The sequence below is a fragment of the Rhinoderma darwinii genome, chromosome 3, assembly GCF_050947455.1.
Source record: "Rhinoderma darwinii isolate aRhiDar2 chromosome 3, aRhiDar2.hap1, whole genome shotgun sequence".
NCBI classification, from domain to species: domain Eukaryota; kingdom Metazoa; phylum Chordata; class Amphibia; order Anura; family Rhinodermatidae; genus Rhinoderma; species Rhinoderma darwinii.
The window spans coordinates 47,274,296-47,300,519 of record NC_134689.1 but is presented as its reverse complement, the minus strand read 5'-3'; the positions used below and the strand labels follow the sequence as shown (position 1 = coordinate 47,300,519).

General features: G+C 42.0%; 1 protein-coding gene across 2 annotated transcripts in view; it reads left to right on the top strand.

Annotated features, from left to right (window-relative positions):
- SEC24A (SEC24 homolog A, COPII component) overlaps positions 1-26,224 on the top strand; it is a 129,931-nt gene that overhangs the window by 52,306 nt on the left and 51,401 nt on the right. For both annotated transcript variants that reach the window (XM_075856331.1, XM_075856330.1), the window contains exon 7: positions 11,140-11,242. In XM_075856331.1, coding sequence (XP_075712446.1) covers positions 11,140-11,242 — 103 coding nt within the window. The remainder of the gene's footprint in view (positions 1-11,139; positions 11,243-26,224) is intronic.

Here is a 26,224-nt window from a genome sequence, read left to right as displayed (position 1 = left end):
GGTTTTACATGGAACAGGTTTCCACTATATTTCTTGTATGGGCCATTCATATATTTATAGAAGTTAATCATGTCAACCCCCCACCCCTTAGGCTATGTTCACACAGAGTTTTTTTGACGCGGAAACCGCGCCGCAAAACTCGTCAAAAATGGCCCGAAAATGCCTCCAATTGATTTCAATGGGAGGCGGGGGCGGTTTTCTCCCGCTAGCGGTAAAACCGCCTCGCGGGAGAAAGAAGGGCCATTCACTATCTTCGGCCGTTAACGCCTCTGACCTCCCATTGACTTCAATGAGAGGCAGAGAAAGCGTGTTTCACTGCGTTTTATGCCTGCAGCGCACAATGGCCGTGCAGGGAGAAGAAATTCTGCCTCAAACTTCCAAATGGAAAAAACTCTGTGTGAACATAGCCTAAGTCATCCCTTTTCTAGACCAAATAGGTTTAATTCTTTTAATCTTTCATCATAACTTTAATTTCCCATGCCCCTTATTAGATTAGTTGCTGTTCCTTGTATTTTTTCCAACTCCAGGGCATCCTTCCTATGAACTGGAGCCCAGAACTGAACTGCATATTCTAGATGAGGCCGCACTAAAGCTTTGTAAACTGGTAATATTTTTATAATCCTTCAATGCGAGTCCATGCCTCTTTTGATACACAACCATTATGTGCATTTTTCTGAATATGCTAATTTGGCTATACTTGCCAAATGGTAAGTTACTCTTTCTTTTCACTCTGGGCTGTGTAATGTTTTCTGTATGACACTGTCCAATCAGCGTCATACAGCTTATCCTCTTCCTAGCCAAGCAACACAGCCTGATCATATAGTATACAGCTTCCATTCCTGACTGTATTTTCAACTGGTGATACCTCAAGTTGTTTCACAGCTAGAACTACGATCTTTCATATGCCACAAGAACCACTGTTCTAGGTGGTCCACAGGCGGAAATATGGCTATTTTGAAGTGGTCCCCCTTTCCTCCAGCCTCAGTCTGTCACACTGTGTGTGAAGCAGCTTCATGCTGATAGGACAGCGTCGGTGGCTGTGAGGTGGCTCCACCTCAGGAGAATTGCTGGTGTTGACACCCACTTGTCTAGTATAGCCTCATTTGCATATTTCTAAAAAAAAAGCTCATAACTTTTAAAATAATAAACTCTTTGGGACACTATTTTCACTAGCATTATCAGTGTGATAGCGCCTATCAGATTAGCTAGGAGATCGGGCATTACTAAACTAGTGACAGATCCTCTTTAACCCCTTACCGCACCAGGACGCACCGGTATGTCCTGCATTGAAGTGCTTTAAGGCACCGGTGTGTCCTGGCTAAAAACTGTCACCCTGTCAAAGGACAAGGTGACGGGACCAATCACAGCGGTCTCCTGCCGGCAATCGCTGTGATTGGTCAATCTGCTTTGACTGACCAATCACAGCTCCATGACGTTGTGTATGTGATGGCGCTGGCTCAGCTTGAGCCAGCGCAATCACCGCTGGTAATCAGCTGTCCGACACCCCTCTGCAATGGCCAGGACCGGAGCCAGGCTCCGATCCGGCCGATTAACTCCTTCGATGCATCGATCAACGCGATCGATGCATCGAAGTGTCTTGTAGCCTGTCGGCAACCACGATGGTTGCCACGGGCGCGGGTGTCAGCTGTTTGTCACAGCTGACATCGTGCTCTAACGGCCAGGACCGGAGCTAGTCTCCGATCCGGGCGATTAACCCCTTAGATCGCACCCTATGATTGCCAATGACAACCATCGGCACCCGCGAGTCTTCCGATGGTTGCTATGGCAACCGTAGCCTAACAATCGCTTCCTAGTACGGAAGCCAATTAGGCCCCGCCGGGAGGCCAAGCCTAATAGGCTTGCTGTCAGTGAATAGCTGACAGCTCTAATACACTGCACTATGTAAGTAGTGCAGTGTATTATAATAGGTATCAGGGCTTCATGCCTTCAAGTTCCCTAGTGGGACACAAAAAAAGTTAAAACAAGTTAATTAAAATGTTGTAAAAAAAGTAAGTGAGTTTAAAAAAACACTATAACAGACTTTTTTTCCTATAAGTCTTTTATTATATTAAAAACAAAAAAACATAAAAAAAAGTACACGTGTGTGGTATCCCCGCGTCCGTAATGACCCAAACTATAAAAATATCACGCTATGTTACCTGTACGGTGAACACCGTAAAAAAAATTAATAAAAAACCTATTCCAGAATCGCTGTTTTAGTCACTACCCCTCGCAAAAAACAAGCCCTCCCGCAGCTTTTTTGACGGAAAAATGAAAAAGTTATGGCTCTCAGAATATGGTGACACAAAAAATAAATTAATTGAAACAAAAGTAATTTTTCTGTGCAGACGCTGCAAAGCATAAGAGAAACTATATACATATGGTATCGCCGTAATCGTACCGACCCACAGAATAAAGTTAAATTGTCAATCATAGCACATGGCGAACACCGTAAAAAAATTTTTATAAAAAGCATCAGAATTGCAGGTTTTTGGTCACCTTGCTTGCCAAAAAAAATGAAATGCAGCGTGATCAAAAAAATCACATGTAGCCCAAAATGGTACCAATGAAAACTACAGATTTTCCCGCAACATATAAGCCCTCACCCAGCTCCAAGTTCTGGCGATGCAAAATGTGCAGAGTGTTCCAAAAGCGGATAAGATCTGGCACCATTTATCAGTGCGACACCGGCCACATATCTATGAATTATTATTTATTTACCCCATTATAAAAACCCTCTTATTATGCCCCTGATGTACTCCGCACAGATTACATATGCCCCCACATCATAAACTGAAATACCAGCAAAACCCCAAACTAAACTACCACTAAGCAATATCTGCGCTCCAAAAGCCAAATGGCGCGCTCTCCATTCTGAGTCCTGCAGCGTGCCCAACGGGCAGTTTACGTCCACATATATGGCATCGCCATACCCGGGAGAACCCGCTTAACAGTTTGAGGTATTTGTCTTCAGTGGCATGAACTGGGCACAAAATATTATGCGCTAAAATGGCATATACCTGTGGAAATTTGCAATTTTCACTTTGCACCATCCACTGAGCATTCATGTTAAAATGCTCACTACACACCCGTTAATAAAATGCCTTCAGGGGTGCAGTTTCCAAAATGGGGGTCACTACTTGGGGGTTTGTTTTAATATTTGACCCCAGAGCCCTGCCCTTGTGGGCTAATGCTGCGAAAATCACCAAAATAGGTCTCACATGCGCCTTTCACTCCTAAGCCCTGTCATATGTCCAGGCAAATGATAAATGCCTTGAGGGGTGTAGTTTACAAAATGGGGTTACTTCTCAGGGTTTTACACTCTACTCTGGTACCTAAGGGAGCTCTGCGAATGCGACATGGCGCCCACACACCAGTCCAGCAAAATCTGTGCTCTAAAAGCCACATGGCACTCCTTCCATTTTGAGCTCTGCCATGTGCCCAAACAGCAGTTTAGGGCCACACATGGGGTATTGCCGTACTCGGGAGAAATTGGGTAACAAATTATGTGGTGTTTTTTCTCCTATTACCCCTAGTGGAAAAAAAAATTGGGTGCAAAACTACATATTTTTGGGAAACATTTTTTTTTTTTCATTTTCACTGCCTGATTCTAATACAATCTAGGAAACACCTGTGGGATCAAAATGCTCAGTACACCCTTAGATGATTACCCTGAGGGGTATAGTTTCCAAAATGGAGTCACTTCTCAGGGGTTTCTACTGTACGGGTACCTCAGGGGCTCTGCAAATGCGACATGGTGCCCAAAAAACAATCAACCAAAATCTACATGCCAAGTAGCACTCCTGCCTTTTTGAGCCCTGCGGTGTATCCAAGCAGCAGTTTATGACCACATATGGGGTATTGCCGGACTCGGGAGAAATTGCTTTACAATTATTGGGGCGCTTTTTCTCCTTTATTCTTTGTGAAAATGAAAACAATTCAACATTTTAGTGGAAAGAATGTAGATTTTCATTTTCACTGCATAATCCCAATAATTCAGCAAAAAAACTGTGGGGTCAAGATGCTCACTATACCGCTAGATAAATTCCACGAGGGGTATAGTTTCCCAAATGTGGTAACTTTTGCCGGGTTTGCACTATTTTGGCCCCTCAGTGGCTTTGCAAATGTGACATGGGGCCGCAAACCATTCCAGCAAAACTTGAGCTCCAAAAGTCAAATGGCGCTCCGTCCTTTCTAACTTCCACCATGTGTCCAAACAGCAGTTTATGACCACATATGGGGTATTGCTGTGCTCAGAAGAGTTTGCTCTACAAATATTGGGGTGTTTTTTCTCCTTTATCTGTTGTAAAAATGAAAAAATCTGAGCTAAAACTACATTTTATTAGAAAAAATGTAGATTTTCAATTTCACGGCATAATTCCCATAAATTCATGTAGGGTCAAAATGCTAACTATACCCCTAGAAAAATTCCTTGAGGGATGTTTCCAAAATGGGGTGACTTTTGGGGAGTTTCCACTGTTATGATCCCTCCAGGGCTTTGCAAACACGACATGGCACCGAAAACCATTCCAGCAAAATCTGCGCTCCAAAATCCAAATGGCCCTCGTTCCCTTCTGAGCCTTGCCGTGGGTCCAAACAGCAGTTTATTACCACATATGGGGTATTGCCGTAATTGGGAGACATTGCTTTACAAATGTTGGGGTGCTTTTTCTCCTTTATTCCTTGTAAAAACGAAAACATTGTATGTTTTTTCAGAAAAAAAGTAGATTTTCATTTCCACAGACAAGTTCCAATAAATTTAGCAAAAAACCTGTGGGCTAAAAATGCTAACTATACCCCTAGAAAAATTCCTTGAGGGGTGTAGTTTCCAAGATAGGGTCACTTTTGGGGGGTTTCCACTGTTTTGGCACCACAAGACCTTCAAACCTGACATGGTGCCTAAAATATATTCTAATAAAATAGAGGCCCCAAAATCCACCAGGTGCTCCTTTGCTTCTGAGGCCGGTGTTTCGGTCCTTTACCGCACTAGGACCACATGTGGGATATTTCTAAAAATTGCAGAATCTGGGCAATAAATATTAAGTTGCATTTCTCTGGTAAAACCTTCTGTGTTACAGAAAAAAACGTATTACAAATGAATTTCGTAAAAAAATATTTGAAATTTGTAAATTTCACCTCTACTTTGCTTTATTTCTTGTGAAATGCCTAAAGGGTTCAAATAATTTCTGAATGCTGTTTTGAATACTTTGAGGGGTGCAGTTTTTAAAATGGGGTGATTTATCAGGACTTTCTAATATATAAGGCCCTCAAAGCCACTTCAGTACTGAACTGGTCCCTGAAAAAATTGCCTTTTGAAATTTTCTTGGTATAGGTATCATACCTATTATACTTTTGTCTTTTTTTTTAACACAAAAGTATTTAACATTTGAAATTTTCTTGAAAATGTGAGAAATTCTAGCTAAAGTTCTAAGCCTTGTAACGTCCTAGAAAAATAAAAGGACGTTCAAAAAATGCACACACAAAGTAGACATATAAGAAATGTTAACTAGTAAATATTTTGTGTGGTATTACAATCTGTTTTACAAGCAGATACATTACAATTTAGAAAAATTCAGATTTTGGCAAATTTTCTAAATTTTGGTGTTTTTTATAAATAAATATTGAATTTAACGACACAATTTTTACAGTATCATAAAGTACAACATGTCACGAGAAAACAATCTCAGAATCGCTTGGATAGGCAAAAGCATTCTGGAATTATTACCACATAAAGTAACACATGTCTGATTTGCAAAAATCGGCTGTGTCCACAAGGCCAAAACAGGCTTAGTCACTAAGGGGTTAAAGAGGCTCTGTCACCAGATTTTGCAGCCCCTATCTGCTATTGCAGCAGATCGGCGCTGCAATGTAGATTACAGTAACGTTTTTATTTTTAAAAAACGAGCATTTTTGGCCAAGTTATGACCATTTTCGTATTTATGCAAATGAGGCTTGCAAAAGTACAACTGGGCGTGTTGAAAAGTAAAAGTACAACTGGGCGTGTATTATGTGCGTACATCGGGGCGTGTTTACTACTATTACTAGCTGGGCGTTGTGTATAGAAGTGTCATCCACTTCTCTTCACAACGCCCAGCTTCTGGCAGTGCAGCACTGTGACGTCACTCACAGGTCCTGCATCGTGTCGGCACCAGAGGCTACACTTGATTCTGCAGCAGCATCAGCATTTGCAGGTAAGTAGCTACATCGACTTACCTGCAAACGCCGATGCTGCTGCAGAATCATCTGTAGCCTCTGGTGCCGACACGATGCAGGACCTGTGAGTGACGTCACAGTGCTGCACTGCCAGAAGCTGGGCGTTGTGAAGAGAAGTGGATGACACTTCTATACACAACGCCCAGCTAGTAAAAGTAGTAAACACGCCCCGATGTACGCACATTATACACGCCCAGTTGTACTTTTACTTTTCAACACGCCCAGTTGTACTTTTGCAAGCCTCATTTGCATAAATACGAAAATGGTCATAACTTGGCCAAAAATGCTCGTTTTTTAAAAATAAAAACGTTACTGTAATCTACATTGCAGCGCCTATCTGCTGCAATAGCAGATAGGGGCTGCAAAATCTGGTGACAGAGCCTCTTTAAGCCTACTAGAGCACAGATAGAGGCATAGAGGCAACACATAAGTGTTGCATGAGTGATTTATCTTTCTAATGGTAAAGTCCCCTAGTGGGGCTAAAAATAAAAGTAAAATATTTTTTAATATCATTTAAAAAAAATTGTAGACAAAACAAAAACCCTTTTTTCTTATTTTTCACACAAGTCTGAACTAGTAAAATATCACATTTAACTCACCGGGTGAACGCCGTAGCTAAAAATAATTCACAGATCGGTTTTTAAGATCGTTGCTTGTTATCAGTAGGAACGTGTATTGTTTACTTCTAGTGGATAAACTTCTGTCCATGGTCATGTGGTGATCAGACAGGTGTAAAGGGGTTTTACACTGGCAGATCGTGTAGACGAGTGTTCATATAACGGGATAATAGGGGAACGATCAGCAGATGAATGAGCAAATGCTCGATCATCTGCTGATGGTATCGTTTTAAAGTAAAAGATTCTCGTTGTCCGCAGCGCGTCTCCCTCTGTAAACAGTGAGACGAGCTGCCGACATGATGATGATGTATGGGGATGAGCGATCGGAGTAACGACCGCGTGCCCCCATACGTGCGACAGGAGCAAACGAGCGCCGATCAACGATGTCTCGTTGATTGACGCTCGGCTGCGCTGGCTGCTTATCGGCCGGTGTAAAAGGGCCTTAAGGCTTGTTACAGTATGTGCATCAGAGCTGTGTCTTCTAACGATCCCAGCACCAGTGTGTCCATCACACAACCATGGACGGAAATGTATCCGCTGAAGGTAAACAATGAATGTTCCTACTGAATAACAACAAGCAGAGATTTAGGAAACCGTGAGGAATTAATACAGAAAGTATTTTGTAAAATGTAATTATACAAAAAATTATTTGCTGAAAGTGGGCAACCCTTTTAAGTATTTTTTACAATGCATGTTTCTAGTTTTACATTGGGGGACACAGACCGTGGGTATATGCTGTTGCCACTAGGAGGCTTGACACTAAGGGTATATTCACACTGCTTATCGGAAGCAGAACGCCTCCAAACATCTGCCCATTGATTTCAAGGGGAAAACGGCGTTCTGTTCTGTTTTGAGAAACGGCAGCGCAAAAAAAACGGCAGCGAAAAAGAAGTGCATCTCACTTCTTGGGCCGTTTTTGGAGCTGTTTGTCATTGACTCCATCGAAAAACGGCCGTAAAAAAAGGCGCCAAAATCGAGAGTGGCTTAAAGTCTGAAAATCAGGAGCTGTTTCCCCTTGAAAACAGCTCCATATTTTCAGACGTTTTTGAGTTTGTGCACATACCCTAAGAAAGAAATAAAAAGTTGCATCTTCTATAGGATATACTCTGCCCACAGACACTGAGCTATTCATACTTTGCTTATCTATCTTGGAGACGAAGGAAGGAATCCCCCCCCCCCCCCTCCCGGGCCACCGCCGGTAACACGTTTTTTTGTTTTAGCGCTATTGCATCTTTTTGCTGCTGGGCGCCATTTTCAACTGGCCTACCACCGACGGGGCCATTTTTTTACTACATAGTAGTCTTCAAGTAGGAAGGCGGTTCTCCCTCTCTTCCAATCGCGCACCAGCGTGCTTTTATCACTATCCTCTCATGGGGACTCGGCCTGCCCCTTTGATTGGCTAGTCCCCTTAAATCTCCACCAGCGGCCAATTGCAGCACTTCTCCTGCATTCGGACAGACACTGCTGGAGACACAGGGCCTCCTGACAAGTGCTGCTGCATCTTTTGACTTAGGAGGAATATCAGACACTCTGTCTGTGACACCTTAAAGGTCACCGTTTCACAGCCGTCTCCTTCAACTGACTCAATTTCCTTTCTTCAGGCTCGACGTCCCCAATCGGTCTTTTTAGCCCATTCGGAGTTTGAAGGTATTGTCTTTAAGGAATGGAAACACCCGGACAAGATGTTTTCTCACTGTAGCCGTCTGGATGTCTCCTATCCTTTTCAGGAAGGGAATTCTTCCAAGTGGGTTAGGTCTCCGGCGGTGCACCCTCCTGTTTCTTATCTAGCCAAAGCTACTACTTTGCCTATGGTGAACTTCACTTCCTTCAAACATCCTGTGGATCACCGTGTGGAATCCTTTTCTAAAACAACTTTTGAGGCCTCTGGCTACACCCTTCACCTAATTTTTGCCTCTGTCTGGGTTAGCAAAGCTATTACTAAATGGGTGCACAAACTCAGTCATGGCCTACTTTCGGGTTCTTCTATGGAATAACTGGTAATCCTGTCTCATCTTATCCAATGCATCCAAGTACCTATTTGAGGCAGCCCTTCTGGTAGCTCAGGCCTCGTCCTCTTCCGTTTCTATTCACAGGACAACCTGGCTTAAAGCTTGGTATGCTGATATGGCTTCCAAGCGGGTCCTAACTCTATGCTCCCAATTTCAGGCTCCCGTCTTTTTGAAACTAGATTGGACAAGATTATATCAGAGGCTACGGTAGGCAAGAGCACCCATCTTCTCCAAAATGGGGTCAAAAGGGCTGGCCCTCGTTTTCTGTCCTTTCGTGGGTTCTTCAACACCATTTCTTCCAGACTGCAGTTTCACCGAGATCAGAAGGCTAAACCTTCCTTCAAGGCTCACCACTGTTGGTGATCTCGATCTCCATCCGCAAAGGCTGGATATGGTAAGGCCACCTCTGTCTGATGGTGTACCCCCACTCGATTCAGCTTGGGTAGGGATCAGGCTTCTGCACTTAGAAATGTCTGAGAGCAAGATGTTTTTGGACACCTGGGTTCAGGAAGTGGTTGCCTCCAGATACATCATATTTTCCCTTCCTCCAGTTTTTCAGTCCGCTGTTCCACAGTCCCCTCAAGGACGGCCACCTTTTTTTTGAGCACTCGACACTGCTCCTTCAAGGGGGTCATCATACTTTAGCCTTTTTGTCATACCGCAAAAGGACGCTCATGTCGGGCTCCGTCATTTTCTGATGTAGTCCCTTCGGTTTGTCATCGCTTCCATGGAACAGGCGGAGGTTCTTTACTTAGTGGACATCAAGGTTCGTATCTCCATGGTTCCTATTTGCTAGACTCGCCAGCCCTTCATGCACTTTGCAGTATTGTCCCACATTACTAATTTGAGGTTCTTCCCTTCGGTCTGACCTATGCTCAGAAATTTTTTATGAAGGTTGTCTCCATCATGATGATGCGCTCCTCTGGCAGGGGGGGGGTGTCGGTCACTCTGTTCCTGAACATCGTTTTAATCAAGTCCTCCTCTAAGGGTGGACAATGAGACAGCGCTCCAGATTTCTCCGGACACCCTAAGTTGGTTCAGTTGGATTATCAACCGCTCCAAATCTTGACTGTCTCTATCCCAGAAGATCCTGTTCCTGGGCGTCGCCTTCGACACTCCGATTCCTTCTTGGAATCTCAATTTGGTTTTGGAGGTCTTACAGACTGCTCCTTTTTAAACCCTTGCAAAACATCTCCCTTTGTCTTCTGTCCATGAAAGTATATTTTCTAGTCACGGTGACCTCCATCCAAAGGAGCTCTGAATTGACGGCTTTCTTGCTGTTCTCCATTTCTCACTCTTCATCTGGACAAGGTGGTGCTCCGCATTGTACCTTCTTTTCTGCCGAAGGTTGTTTCTGTGTTTTTCACATGAATGAGGTCATCGTTTTGTACATCTCCCAGTCATCCGAGGGAGCGTTCCCTCCACAACCTGGATATTTTCCATGCCTTGCAGACTTACCTTTCTGTCACTGCTTCCGGATTTCCTTTTTATCCTCCTGGAGGGTCACAGGAATGGTTTGGCGGCCTCTAAGGCCACTATCACTCCCTAGATTCGATTAACTGTTAGCATTTGGGGCAAGGCTCCCATTTTTCGGGTCACGGTCTACTCTACCAGAGCGTTTTGGAGCTTGCTGGGCTGTGCGCCATCAGGTTCCTGCCCTTCAGTTGTGCAAGGCGGCCAAATGGTAAATCTTGACAAAAAAGTGTGTAAAGAGGACGAAGTTCACACCTTTCCCTCTGCATGCACAAGAAAAGGATTTTACAATAGAGTACTCAGGATTTTATTGAGTGCTCAATGTAAAATCCTTTTCTTGTCCAGTTCATTGGGGAGGGGGGGGGGCAGAGACCATGGGTATACGCTGTTGTCACTAGGAAATTAAAAAAGTGGTTATGCCCTGCCCAAAAACATGGCGCTATTCAGTCTGTCCGCAAGAAGTAGGAGAAGCGGATACAGGGTATGAAAAGGTATGTCAAACAATAGAGGAGTATCCCTCAAACTGACAATCCAGAACATAAAAACCTTGAAAAACGCGGGAGCAATATCACCCGATGAACTGGATGAGAAAAGGATTTTATGGTGAGTACTGAAAAAAAATCCTGTTTTATCAGTCATACATATTTGTCTGAGTACCGCAGAGAAATATATATATTTTGGAGAAGTTTTTTATTTGTGGTTATAAGCTCTCGCTGTCCTGTCGGTATTGAATGAAAACGTTCAATTGCTGCTTCATTATAAAAATGCTTACGATAATGGTATTAATAACCTACTGAACTTTACTCTGTTTATATTATTTCTCATAGGCTGTTCCGCTGTACTTTAACCAACATCCCTCAAACACAGGCTCTGCTAAATAAAGCCAAACTTCCCCTTGGGCTTTTGCTACATCCATTCAAAGATCTGTCGGTAAGAGAGAATGAAGGAATTGATGATATTCAATTTATCTTGTGCCAAGGAGTTAGCACAGAATTAAACATGCATCTCACAAAGAGCATCTGTCTCATTTTTAAATAATTTGTGTTCTTAAAACCTATGTACACCATTGAACAAAATCTTTTCTTATTTTTTCTGATTTAAAATAACTTTTAAATTGACTTTAATGAAAAAATTATTTGATGTATTTTATTTTTTTTTTAAAGATACAACTTCTTTGTATCCTGTATACATTGAAGCTCTATCCTGCCATCAAAGCCAATTCTGTCAGATCAGCTGCACTGGAGGCACCGGTACTGGTCCTTTGTGTGTGACTCTCACACAGGATCTTGCTAATAACGATCACATCTAAGTTAATAAAATCTAAGTTGTAACAGGGTTCCGTTGATCGTGACAGAACCAATAGCGCAGTCGACTGCGCTATAGATTCCATTAAAACAATGCAACCCTGTCACAACGGTGACAAACGGAAACCTTTAGCAACGTTTGTCACCATTGAGATCAAATGGTAAGGGAAATGGAAGCTAAGGCTTCAGTTTTCCTTTCTGTTGAGGGGTTAACCCAACGGAAACCTTAGACGGAACCCTTCAATGGAAGGGCAATGCTGATGTGAACAGCGGCTTACTGATCTTTAGTTAAACACTAATACAAAATAAAAAAAATACAATTTTCAAAAGCTTATACTTACCCATAATCATGGCGACGCGTACTGCCGCTTGGTTTCTGTGATGACGTTTCATTCCATGTGACCGCTGCTTCCTGTGATTGGCCGCAGCGGTCACATGGGATGAAACATGCCAGGGGGACGCGTCGCCATGACGACGGGTAAGTATAGAGATTATTTTATTTTCTGAGTTGCGTTTTTTGGGTTTTTGTTTTTCCGCCGCAAACATATGCGGATGGTTGCAGGTTTTACCTCCCATTGAATGCAATGGAGAAAACCCGCAACATAAAACCAATGATTCCACAGCAAATTGACATGCTGCGCATTGAAAAACCGCACCGCAGGTCATTTTGTAAACACATTTTTGTCAGATTTTCTACGCAGCGTGTGGCTGAAATTTGTTAAAATCTCATTCACTCTACTGCTACTGTATTACGATGCGGATATTCCGCAATGGAATACGCTGCGGAAAATCTGCAATATTTACTCTTTTGGACATACCCGAAGACCAAGTTGTTTTCGTTTTTCCATCGTCTCATTCAAAGATTTAGAACGTTTTCATTTTTCCGTCGACATAAGGACTTGTTTTTTGCGGGATGATGTAGTTTTCATTTTGGGGGAGAATGGGAAGAAAAAAACGCAATTCCGCCATTGTTATGCGTTTTTAGATTTGTGCCGTTCACTGTGCGGTATAAATAACATGTTACCTATATTCTATGGATTAGTAAGATTTCCTCAATACCAAATATGTAGAGGTCTTTTCATGTCTTGCTACTTTTGCACAATTAAAAACACTTTTGAAATAGTTTGTTTTTGCTTCTACACCTCCACGACAGCACCACCAGGAGGGATTCCCCGCCTCCAAAGGGGCAGGAAGCAACAGGATGCAGTTTAAATCCCCCCCCCCCTTCTTACCGTCTCCGGTTATTTCCTGTCCCTTGGGACATGGGAAGCAGGATCCGCGAGTGTATCAGTATCTTCATCATGCGCCCCGGTCTTTCTCTCCCCTGGATGAACGAGCAGTATCTCTATAAGGGAGGGCCAGGGCAGGAACCTGGACTCCGAGCGGCAGGTGTCCCCTCTCCAGCTCCTTGGCATAAGCCCTGCAGTGCGGGCAGCCTCGGGCTTCCGCACCAGCATAAGAATGGTAACTGGGGTCAGCGCTAACCTGACAGCACCAGACTCAGGGATTTCCCTTGGGCAAGGAAAATCCCTCACTACACATGGGACCAGCGTCTCTAACCGGGGTTGGATAGTGCGAAGCATAGCCAGCCTCTTAAATGTAGTCTAATTTAAAAAAAAAATAATAATTTGACGCCAAAATTTCTTTAAACACAAGCAGTGCTAGTTTGTCATGGATAGTCGTTTTTAAGTTATTTCAGTGCTGCCACTTGTTGGATTCATTATTAGTTCGGTTTAGATGTCCTCTGCAGAGTCTGTTGACCCATCCAGAGCGCCCAGCCCAGAGCGAACATGGTTATATTTTTATATAACCACCTCCCTCTGAAAAGCCTCAATACTTGACTGGAAAAATCTTATATATGTTTATTTTTTCCGGGAGGTAAAGAGGGAGTTCAGAAAGTCTGGTGTAATAAAAAATTTGGAATTTGCAAAAAATCGCTTCCAGCTACACACAAGAAAGCGTTATGCCAGAGATGTTTGGAGAAGGTTGTGAGGCTATCAGAAGAATGATACGGGAGGGTGTGGATGCAGCATTATCTCAAGGCCATCCACCCTCTCCTATGCTGTCCACGTCTAGATCTATCCCACGGGAAATGTCGAATTCTGATATTAATCAGGAAGTGGGAGAATTCGATTCTGGACGATAATAGTGTAAGACTGTTATTTTTAGTGGAAGATGCAGGACAGTTTCTTAATAAGGCGATAAAAGCCACCATGAAAATAGAAGATTTGAAGGAGCCCAGGTCTATCCTGGATCAGATGTTTGAGGGGCTGGACTCCAGAAGGAGGAGTATTTCCATTCCAAAAGAATATTCAGAATTTAATTTAAAAAGAATGGACAGACCCTGAGACGGGGCGATTTCCCAGGAACTTCTAGCGTAAATACCCATTCGCTCAAGAGGATTCCGAAAAATGGGTTAAGACCCCTAGAATTGATGCCCCGGTAGCGAGATTTTCCAAACTCCCTTTCCTGACGAATAATGAACAAGAAAGCAGAAGGTAGTCTTAGGCTATGTTCCGACGGCTTATTTTCGGCCGTTTTTCGGGCCGTAAACTGGCGAAAAATCTGAAGCAGGACGCCTCAAAACATCTGCCCATTGATTTCAATGGGAAAAACTGCTTTCTGTTCCGACGGGCCGTTTAAAAAAAAAACGGCCGCATTAAACAATGCCCGCGAAAAAGAAGTTCTTGTCACTTCTTAAGCCGGTTTTTGAGCAGTTTTTAAAGATGACTCTAGAGTTGCTAAGAAAAAACCTTCTGAAAATCAGGAGCGGTTTTCTTTTCAAAACCGCTCCGTATTTTCATACATTTTTTGCTAAGCGTGTGAACATACCCTTAAGTGGACATTTAAGTGAATGTGGGATTCCAGCACAGCAGCTCTTAAACAGTATCGCTGCATCATGTACTGCAAGAGCCTTAAAAGTTTGGATGGAACAACTAGAGGATCACCTAAAATCCAAGATCTAACTTCATTTTTGCGCAGGAGATGCTGGATTTAAATCTAGATTATGTTCTATAGCCTGTGAAGGTGATCGGTTATTTGGCACAATTGTAGATCATAATCTTGAAAAATCCTCAGATAGAAAGTAGGGTTTTCATTCAGATACCCGCTTCTTCCAGCAGAAACTGCCCTTTCGGAACCAAAGAAAAAAACCTTCAAGAAGCTAAGAAAAGAGAGGGCAATCCAAGATGACAAAATCAGAGGCAGAAAAACAGATGGTTCATGTTTAATGCCAACACTGGAGAATGTACCTCCTGAATTTTTGTGGGGGGGAGGGGGGGCAGATTAAGATACTTCACCAATACATTGTCAAAAATCTCCAAGTACATGGATATTGAACATAGTGTCTCAGGACTATCAACTGGAGTTCAGCTCCCTTCCTCCAGAAAGTTTTATAAGTCCAATCTCAATCCCTTTTTCCCATCAGGAAGATATAGAGAGAGAGAGAAGTTGAGATTCTCCTTCAAAAACAGGTTGTGATTCCAGTCCAGGCTTTCCAGCACAACCAGGGTAATTATTCCCCTTTGTTTCTAGTTCCCAAATGAAACCAAAAAATCAGAGTAATAATAAACCTGAAACGTCTGAACAAACACATCCAGTACAAAAAATTCAAGATGGCGATAATTGCTTCTACAATCAATCTGCTCAGAGCCTATTGCTTCATGGCCTCGATAGCCCTACAGGATGCATACTTTAATGTACCAATACATCCAGATTCGCAAAGATCCCGGAGGTTTGCAGTAACGTTGAAGAGGGAAGTTCATAATCTTCAGTTCCAAGCCCTTCCATTTGGCCTCTCGTCTGCCCCCACAATCTTCACCAAGATTATTTCAGAAGTCGCAGCTTATCTTCAGCAAAAGGAAATACTAATTATCTTATATTTGGATGATCTATTAATCTCTCCAGATTCAGAACAAAGATTGAATTCCCATCTAAAAATGACTCTAACTTTTGTAATCCTCGGGCTGGCTTGTCAACCTGTAAAAATCAGACCTGATACCAGAACAAACAAAGGTCTTTCTAGGGATTCTCTTGAACTCACAGGTTCAGACTTTTTTCCTACCAAGAGAGAAGAGAAACTCTCTACTCCAAACAGTCACTTCCATCAGTTATCAGACTTTAGCTTTAATAAGGGAAATAATGTCCGTATTGGGGTTACAGATCTCCTCAGTTCCAGCAGTCAGATGGGCCCAGGCACACTAACTCTTTAGAACTTCCTGCTGTCATGTTGGGACAAGAAACTAAGATCTCTAAACCACAAGAAGATGCCTTTCAGATTGAAACAATCTCTAATGTGGTGGAGACCAGAAGAAAATCCAGTAGTTATAACCACAGATGCCAGTCAGGTCAAAACATGGTTCAGGGATCCTGGAATCTCAATCTATCAAGAGCTTCGTCAAACCTAAGAAAACTAACTGCAGTCTGGGACGCTCTGAAAGCTTTAGAAGGTCTCTTAAATGGCAAAGATTTATGGGTATTTTCATATCTCTCAACTGTAGCATACAGCTGTCAAAATGTTGCCCGCAGGGTGCTCATCGGTAGAGAACAGCACATATATAAAACTTGATTGTAGAGGATAGAAAATACGAGGCACACGCCACAGTGGCAATAAAGGGATTTATTGATATTGATCTCGGTCTGTTTTGATGTGGAGGATGCCAACGACCGGTTCACGCTACAAGCGCTTTGTCGGTGTATTGTATAGGGTATCAGATGATAAGATCTTCAAGTCCCCAAGTAAGGCCCCATGCACACGAGCGTGCTTTTGCGGCCGCAATTCCCCCGAAAATCCATGGGAGAATTGCGACCCCATTCATTCCTATGGGGCCATGCACTGGTTTTCATGGGCTCATTGAAAATAATGGCCGCGGCCATGTGCACAGACCGCGGCTGTCACTCCGTGGCTGGCCGACCCGGAAATCACGGCCGTGCACATGGCTACGGTTGTGTGCATGAGGCCTAAGTGTAAAAAATAAAGTTTTAGAAAAATAAATACGTTTTATTTAATAGAAACAATCGCCCTGTTTTCTTGATCAAGTCCTTTATAATTATAAAATAATTAAAAACTATACATAATGGTTATCGCCGCGTTTGTATCGGCCCAAACTCTAAAAATATATTATTTTATCCCGCATGGTGAACACCGTAAAAAAATAAAATAAAAAACAATGGCAGAAATTCCTTTTTTGGTCACGTTGTTTAAAAAAAAAATGGAATAAAAAGTCACAAGCACCCCAAAATGGTACCAATAAAAAGTACAGTTTGTCATGCAAAAAACAAGCCCTCACTTTGCTCTGTCGACAAAAAATAAAAAAAGTTATGGCTCTCAGGATATGGTGACACTAAAACATTTTATTTAGTAAAAAGTGATTTTATTGTGTAAAAGTAGTAAAACATTTAAAAACGTTATAAATTTGGTATTGCCATAATCGTATCGAACCGCAGAATAAAGTAAACATGATCGCCGTTAAAAAAATATATAAGAAACAGTGAGAATTTCTGTATTTTGGTCTCCTCCCCTCCCAAAAAATATAATAAAAACTGATTAAAAAAAATCGCATTTACGCCAAAATGAAACTAATAAAAACTACAAGTCGTCCCATGAAAATCAAGCACTCACACAGCTAGTCAACGGAAAAATAAAAAGTTATGACTCTCGTAATGCAATAATGCAAAATGACGGCCCAGACTAATTTATATGTGCAGCAGTCCTTTACCTAAAACCCCATGTCATCATTTCCTAACCCCCCACTGGTAGACCCTGTAAATGCAGTGGAAACTATGACCTTTTGGAGTCTGTGCTACATATGGGGCTGGTGAAGTCAAAGATTAGTCAATACTGGATTGTGTTTTGTAGAATACCATGGGCACCCTTTAGAAGTGCGACTCCTGCACCCAAAAAACTGGCCTGTGCATAAAGGATTGGTTCAAAGCGTACGTCACTATCCATGGATAATTAATTTTATTTATTTACCCCATTATTACATCATCCTATTATAACCGGATGCACTCCACCCAGCTTACATATACCCTGATTTTCCCCCGCCCAGTTTACATATACCCTGATGTACTCCGCCCAGCTTACATATACCCTGATGTACTCCACCCATCTTACATATACCCTGATGTACTCCGCCCAGCTTAGATATACCCTGATGTACTCCGCCCAGCTTAGATATACCCTGATGTACTCTTCCCAGCTTAGATATACCCTGATGTACTCTGGCCAGCTTACATATACCCTGATGTACTCCACCCATCTTACATATACCCTGATGTACTCCGCCCAGCTTAGATATACCCTGATGTACTCCGCCCAGCTTACATATACCCTGATGTAGGGATGCACGATGCATCGAAACTTCGATACTGTGCACCCCCAAACTGTTCGATACCGTTATTACATGTATTTCGATACTTAGCTGTGCAGCCGCACAGCTCAGTATAGTAACACATGAATGTATGAGAGCGGGGCTGTGGCTGTGTGATAGTCATTGCCGCGCTCCTGAGTCCTGATAAGTGCGTGGGGTCAGGATGATACGATGTGGCCGGCGCTGCACTAATGATTACCGGCACTGAAGACAGAACATGGCGGACGCGCTGCAAAACACTCCCCACGTTCTGTCTTCAGTGCCTGTACAGCCGCTCATTAGTGTAGCGCCGGCCGCATCACCTCTTGCTGACCACGCACTTCCTGTCAGGAGTGGGGCAATGACTGTATTACATAGCCGCAGCCCCGCTGGCGGAGATCAGAGAAACCTCTCATCTCCGCCGTTATTCCCGTGAATGCTGCGATCACAGCAGACTGCAGCATTCAGGGGAAAATGAGAAGGGGGGATGCCCTTTGGATCACAGGGAATTCCTTTTGATGCGATTGAGGGGCATACGATATATGGGCAGACAGCCCAGGGTCCATTGAAGGACCCCAGGGCTGTCCTACCATATTTCCTGTTGTTAGAGCATACTTGGGTATGTCCTAACAACTGCCTGTGTACTATCAGTACACAGGCTAATGTACTGTAATATAAATATATGTCAGTACATTAAAGTTTAAAAAATAAAGTAAAAACATAGTAATGTTAAATAAAAAAACAATACACATACACCTTTTTTACAATAAACATTAAATGAAGTCTCAATACATAAAATACACATATTGGGTATTGGCGCGACTGTAATAACCTGCACAACAATTTTTTTGTATCATTTATGATGTGTACGCTGTAAGAAAATAAAATAACACCACGTGCCTCACATCAGAAAATGGAAGAACTTTTTTTAATTTTTATTACTGTTGGAAAAGTATCGAATTGATATAGAAATCGCAATACTAAATGAAGTATCGGTATCGAAGTCCAAATTCTGGTATCGTGACATCCCTACCCTGATGTACTCTGCACAGCTTACATATACCCGGATGTACTCCGCACATCTTGCGTATACCCGGATGTACTCCGCACATTTTACGCACACCCTGATGTACTCCACTCAGATTATATATTCCCTGATTCACTCCGCCCAGTTTACATATACCCTGATGTACTCTGCCTAGTTTACATATACCCTGATGCACTCTGCCCAGCTCACATATATCCTGATGCACTCTGCCCATCTTACATATACCCTGATATACTCCGCACAGATTACATATGCCCCTTCATTATAAACTGAAACACCAGTAAAACGCTAAACAAAACTACTACCAAGCAAAATCTGCTCTCCAAAAGCCAAATGGCGCTCCTACTAAGCCTGGCAGTATGCCGAAACCGCAGTTTATGACCACATATGGGGTATTGCTGTACTCTGGAGAGCCCACTTAACAATTTATGGGGTGTGTGTCTCCAGTGGTACAAGCTGGGTACAACGCATTGGGCACTGAAATCGCATATCTGTGGAAAAATGGCAATTTTCAATGTGTAACATCTATTGTGTACTAATTTCTGCAAAACCTGTGGGGTCAAAATGCTCACTACACCTCATGATAAAATTCCGTAAAGGTGTGTAGTTTCCCAAATGGGGTAACTTCTCGGCGGTTTTCACTGTACTAGTACCTCAGCGCAATGCAGCATGGTGTTAAAAAACAATTTTAAATCTCCACTCCAAAAACGTAATTGTGCTTTTTCCCTTTAGACCCTTGTCGTGTGTCCAAATAGTAGTTTACAACCACATATGGGGCATTTCCTTACTCGGGAAATTGTGTAACAAATTTTGGGGTGTCTTTTCTCCTGTATTCCTTGAGGAAATAAAAAATTATGAGCTAAAACGTCCTATTTTTGGAAAAAATATATATTTTTTTCATTTTCACGTCCTAATTCTAATAAAATTTATAAAACACCTGAGGGATCAAAATGCTCACTACACCTCTAATTTAATTCTTTGAGGGGTATAGGATCCAAAATGGGATCACACCTGGGGAATTTCTACTGTACTGGTACTTCAGGGGCTCTACAGATGAGACATGGCCCCAAGAACAAATTCCGCAAAATCTGCGCTGTAAAATCCAAATGGCGCTGCTTCCCATCTGAGCCCTGACGTGGGTCCAAGCAGCAGTTTATTACCACATATGGGGTATTGCCATAATCAGGAGAAATTGCTTTACAAATGTTGGGATGCTTTTTCTCCTTTATTCCTTGTAATAATTAGAAAATTCTATGTATTTTCAGAAAATAAGTAGATTTTCCTCTTCACAGACTAATTCCAATAAATTCATCCAAAAACCTGTTGGGTCAAAATGCTAACTATACTACTAGAAAAATTCCTTGAGGGGTGTAGTTTCCAAAATGGGGTCACTTTTAGGGTGTTTCCACTGTTTTGGCACCACAAGACCTCTTCAAACCTGAGATGGTGCCTAAAATATAAAATATATTCTAATAAAAAAGGAGGCCCCAAAATCCACTTGGTGCTCCTTTGCTTCTGAGGCCTGTATTGCAGTCCATTAGGACACTACGGCCACACGTGGGATATTTCTAAAAACTGCAGAATCTGGGAAATATTGAGATGCATTTCTTGGGTAAAACCTTCTGTGTTACAGAAGAAAAATGTTTTACAAGTTAATTTTGGCTAAAAAAAATTACATTTGTAAATGTCACCTCTAATTTGCTTTAATTCCTGTGAAACGTCTAAAGGGTTAAAACAGAATGCTGTTTTGAATACTTTGAGGGGTGCAGTTTTCAAAATGAGGTGATTTATGGGGTTTCTAATATATGGGCTCCTCAAAGCCGCTTCAGAACTGAACTCGTCCCTGAAAATATAGCCTTTTGAAACTTTCTTGAAAATGGGAGAAATTGCTGCTAAAGTTCTAAGCCTTCTAACGTCCTAGAAAAATCAAAGGACGTTCAAAGAATGCCAACATAAAGTAGACATATGGAATATGTGAAATAGTAAATTTTTTGTGTGGCATTACTATCTATTTTACAAGCCGATGCATTTAAAATTAGAAAAATCCTAATTTTTTGTTAAAAAAAAAATTGTTAAAAATGTTGCTGTTTTTCACAAATGAGCAATGAATTTATCGACCAAATTTTTCCACTAACATGAAGTACAATATGTCACGAGAAAACAATCTCTGAATCGCTTGGATAGGTAAAACCATTCCCAAGTTATTACCACATAAAGTGACACATGTCAGATTTGAAAAAATGTGGCTGGTCCTGAAGGCCAAAATGAGCTTAGTCCTCAAGGGGTTAAAGAACTTGGTTCAGTTATTTCTGTCCCCCTCTTCATAATATTCAGGGATTCTCTAGTGATTGGTATAGTGCCAAGGGACTGGCGCTGGGCGAATGTGGTGCCTATTTTTCAAAAAAGGGCTTTTGTTCTTCCCCGGGTAATTATAGACCAGTAAGCTTAACGTCCATCGTGGGGAAAATGCTTGAGGGGCTATTGAGGGACTATATACAGGATTATGTGACAAAAAACAGTAAAACCGTGCTGGCTGTCACCTATAATACTAAGGACAGAAGTTGTCAAACCAACCTGATTTGTTTTTTATGAAGAGGTGAGTAGAAGCCTAGACAGAGGGGCTGCTGTGGATATAGTATTTTTGGACTTTGCAAAGGCATTTGACACTGTACCTCATAGACGTCTAATGGGTAAATTAAGGACTACAGGTTTAGAAAGTATAGTTTGTAATTGGATTGAGAATTGGCTCAAGGACCGTATCAGCAGAGTTGTGGTCAATGATTCCTACTCTGTATGGTCCCCGGTTATAAGTGGTGTACCCCAGGGTTCAGTGCTGGGACCACTATTATTAAACTTATTTATTAATGATACAGAGGATGGGATTATTAGCACTATTTCTATTATTGCAGATGACACCAAGCTATTTAGTAATGTTCAGTCTATGGAAGATGTTCACAAATAACAAGCCGATTTGGACGCACTAAGTGTTTGGGCGTCTTCTTGGCAAATGATGTTTAACCCCTTAATGACCGGGCCTGAAAAGACCTTAATGACCAAGCCAGATTTGTTAAATCTGGTATGTCTGACTTTATCAGAGAATAACTCTGCGAAAGTTTTGAATATCCAAGTAATTCTGACATTGTTTTTTCGTCACATGTTGTACTTTATTTTAGTGGTAAAAGTAGACTGATACGATTTGCGGAAATTAATGAAAAAATAGAAAAATTTAAGAAATGTTGTAAAAATTATCATTTTTCCCTATTTTTAACTGCAATATGTCACATATGTACATACATACTGTACAATTTTTTTTATTAAATATATATTTCCATCGCTTTACTCTATTTTGGCAGCACTTTTGGGGGAAAAAAAATTTTTTTGGAGCAATTTAGAAGACTTACAAGTTTAGTAATGATTTTATAACTTTTGAAGTACATTTTGTTTTCCTGCACCAAGCCAGGTTTTCAGAGGCTCATAGGTGTCAGAATGGTGGAAACCCCCACAAGTGACACCATTTTGAAAACTACACCCCTTAAGGTATTTATTAAGGGGAGTTGTAAGTATTTTGACCCCACAGTTTTTTTGTAAGAATTCATGCAAAGCAGGCGTAAAAAAATATAATTTCACTTTTTTCATAAAAGTATCACTTTGAAGACCGATTTCTTTGTAAAGCAACCATGAGAATGAAGAAATGCACCCCAAAATCTATCACCCTGTTTCTCCTGTTTTCAAAAATGCCCACATTGTGACCCTAATGCGTTGCCTGGACACACGGCAGGGCCCGAAAGGAAGGGAGCAACCGGAGGCATTCAGGTCTCATTTTTGCTTGAAAATGTTTTAGGCCCCACTGTACATTTGGAGAGGTTTTGAACTGCCAGAACGATAGAAACTCCCCATAAACGACCCCATTTAGAAAACTAGACACCTTAAGGTATTTATCTAGGGGTGTAGTGAGTATTTTGACCCCACAGTTTTTTGCTAAATTTAATGCACAGCAGGTGAAATTTAAAAAAAAAACCACTTTTTATATAAAAGTATCACTTTGAAGACCGATTTCTTTGTAACGCGACCATGAGAATGAAGAAACACCCCTCAAAATCTATCACCCTGTTTCTCCTGTTTTCAAAAATGCCCCCATTGTGACCCTAATGCGTTGCCTAGACACACGGCAGGGCCCGAAAGGGAGGTAGCACCCGAAGACTTTCAGGACACACATTTTGCTTGAAAATGTTTCATGTCCCATTACACATTTATAGAGGCACTGAGTTGCCAAAAAGATAGAAACTCCCCATAAATTACCCCATTTTGAAAACTAGACCGCTTAAGGTATTCATCTAGGTGTGTACTAAGTATTTTGAGCCCACAGTTTTCGCAGGAATTAATGCAAAGCAGGTGGAAAGAAAATTTTATTTCACTTTTTTTCACAAATGTGTCATTTTAAGGTCAGATTTCTTGTACAGAGGACATGAGAATAAGGAAATGCACCAGAAAATGTATCACCCTGTTTTTCCTGTGTTCAAAAATATCCCCATTGTGGCCCTAATGTGTTTCCTGGACACACGGCAGGACCCAAAAGGAAGGGAGCACCCGGAGGCTTTCAGGACACACATTTTGCTTTGAAAATGGGAGGATTCTACTTTTCTAGATTGAGAAATAGATGTCCCTAACAGTTTCTACACCCTATGACTATGTCGTGCTAAGAAAGCAGCTGTCCTGAAATCATGTCAGTCCATAGACATTATGTATATCAACCCGCTCTGATATATAGTAAGTTAGAGTGGGAAAATGTATTAAACTGTTGGCGGAAAAAGGCAATATATCCAAAAAAAAGGAGGAAGAATTTATCCAGCTATGTGGAAAACTAGAGCATGTTCACAGGATGAAAGAAAATTTGTAGGGCTGTAATGACTTTATTATTCAAAGTGACTGGTCATACAACGTCTCTTTAGCTCCATCAATCCCTATATAAGGGACGAATGTGCCAAGTGACGCGGTACACCATAACAAGCCCCTGCCCGGCAAGGTAGGAACCGCCATGTGCACAAAACAACCAATCACCTGCAGAATATATAAAGGGGCAGTGTCCCACACGTATGTATAGATACAGTAAAGGACCACTACTCCCCAAATTAATGTCGCTATTTCTAGAAGTATTGTCGGGTGTAAGAGGTCCACCAAAAACCCGAACAAAACTGTAATAAAGCCCATAGTGTATTGATAAGGACAAAACAGGGACTTATGCATAGACCAGGGTTGGAAGGACAAGCGGAACAATAATATCGTGACTCACTTCGCTGTCCTCGTTTGCTGCAGACCTGACACCGTTTTTGGGGTATTTTTGGTTAGATGTTGAAGGGATGTAGTGTACAAAATGTTTTTCAACAAGTCGGTGTACATCCTCTGACTCATGGACTACTCTCTGGTCTGCAGATTGAAATAGGAGATCTTCAATCACTTTCTCCTGAAATTCAAAGAATGTCGCCCTGCCCACTGATTTTTTGTACAGGACAAATGCGTTCTGCATCGCAACCTGAATTTGTTATAGCCGATGACACACACAGGCTTTTGTCTATCTGCAGAGGCCCCACGTTCTCTAATAGTTGCTGTTGCACTTGAATGGACAGTGCTGATCATGTAGACGTCCTTGCGGTCACGAAATTTTAAAGCCAGCATCTTTTCAATTTGAAAAGTGCATGACTCCCCCTTTCGTAGTTTTTTATCCACAAGTTGACGTGGGAAACCTTTGCGATTCCTGCGTATTGTGCCACAGGCTTCGTGTGTTGGCACAATGAAGGGCGCTAAACAATGGCACACTGGTATAAAAACTGTCCGTGTATACATGATACCCCTTGTGTAGGAAAGGGCCAATTAAATCCCACACAATCTTACCAGTGGTACCAATATTTGGAGGGCACCCTGGTGGATTAAATTCACTGTCTTTACCCTCGTAGATCTTAAATGCACATGTGTAGCCAGTAGTGCTTTCACATAATTTGTAGATCTTTACCCCGTATGAATTGACGGAATGAGAGACGCCCTTTGAAATTTGTGGGATTCCACAACCTGGCATTAGGTGACGAAGGCTTATTGGCAATGTACTGCCTGGCATACAAATTTGTTTCCTGCACAAAATGTTCCAAAACTTGGTCCGTAATAAAAATATTAAAATAATTTAGTGGTGAAAAATTACTGACATTGGGACTTATGCCAGGAGTAGCAATAAAGTCATTTATGGTGGGAGAAAATAAACTCGTGGGTTCCCACACTAAATCGGTTTGGTGGGGTTGTGCAATTTCAGGGGCTGCACTTTGAACGGACGTTGTGGCAACTGCGCCGTCTCCCATATCACTGGTGCTGGGTCTCATATCCATAGAATCCCTTGAAGCGACACTTTCGCTGTCAAGTAAGGCTGGGTTCACACGACCTATTTTCAGACGTAAACGAGGCGTATTATGCCTCGTTTTATGTCTGAAAATAGGGCTACAATACGTCGGCAAACATCTGCCCATTCATTGAATGGGTTTGCCGATGTACTGTGCAGACAACCTGTCATTTACGCGTCGTCGTTTGACAGCTGTCAAACGACGACGCGTAAAAATACAGCCTCGTCAAAAGAAGTGCAGGACACTTCTTTGGACGTTTTTGGAGCTGTTTTCTCATAGACTCCAATGAAAACAGCTCCAAAAACAGACGTAAAAAAACGCAGCGAAAACCGTGAGTTGCTCAAAAAACGTCTGAAAATCAGGGTCTGTTTTCCCTTGAAAACAGCTCCGTATTTTCAGACGTTTTTGGTCACTACGTGTGCACATACCATAAAAGCTCAACTTCAGATGCAGAATCCGTATCTGAGCATAGCATCTGATAGGCTTCCTCAACGCTGTATCTTCTGGCAGCCATAATGATAATACAGTCTAAACCGCAAATAATAAATGGAACTAGCGGTTTCAATTTTTTTTTTATCAACTAAGGCCTCATGCACATGACCGTAAAAACACCCGTTATTGCGGGTCGTAATTACGACCCGCAATAACGGGTTCATAGACTTCTGTTTTCTCACGGGAAGGTGCCCGTGCCGTTAAAAAAATAGAACATGTTCTATTTTTCTTTTTTCACGGGCCGTGCTGCTATACTTTATAATGACAGCACGGCTCGCAAAAGCGGCCGGCTGCCCGCGGCCGGCCGTGCTCGTAATTACGAGCACGGTCGTGTG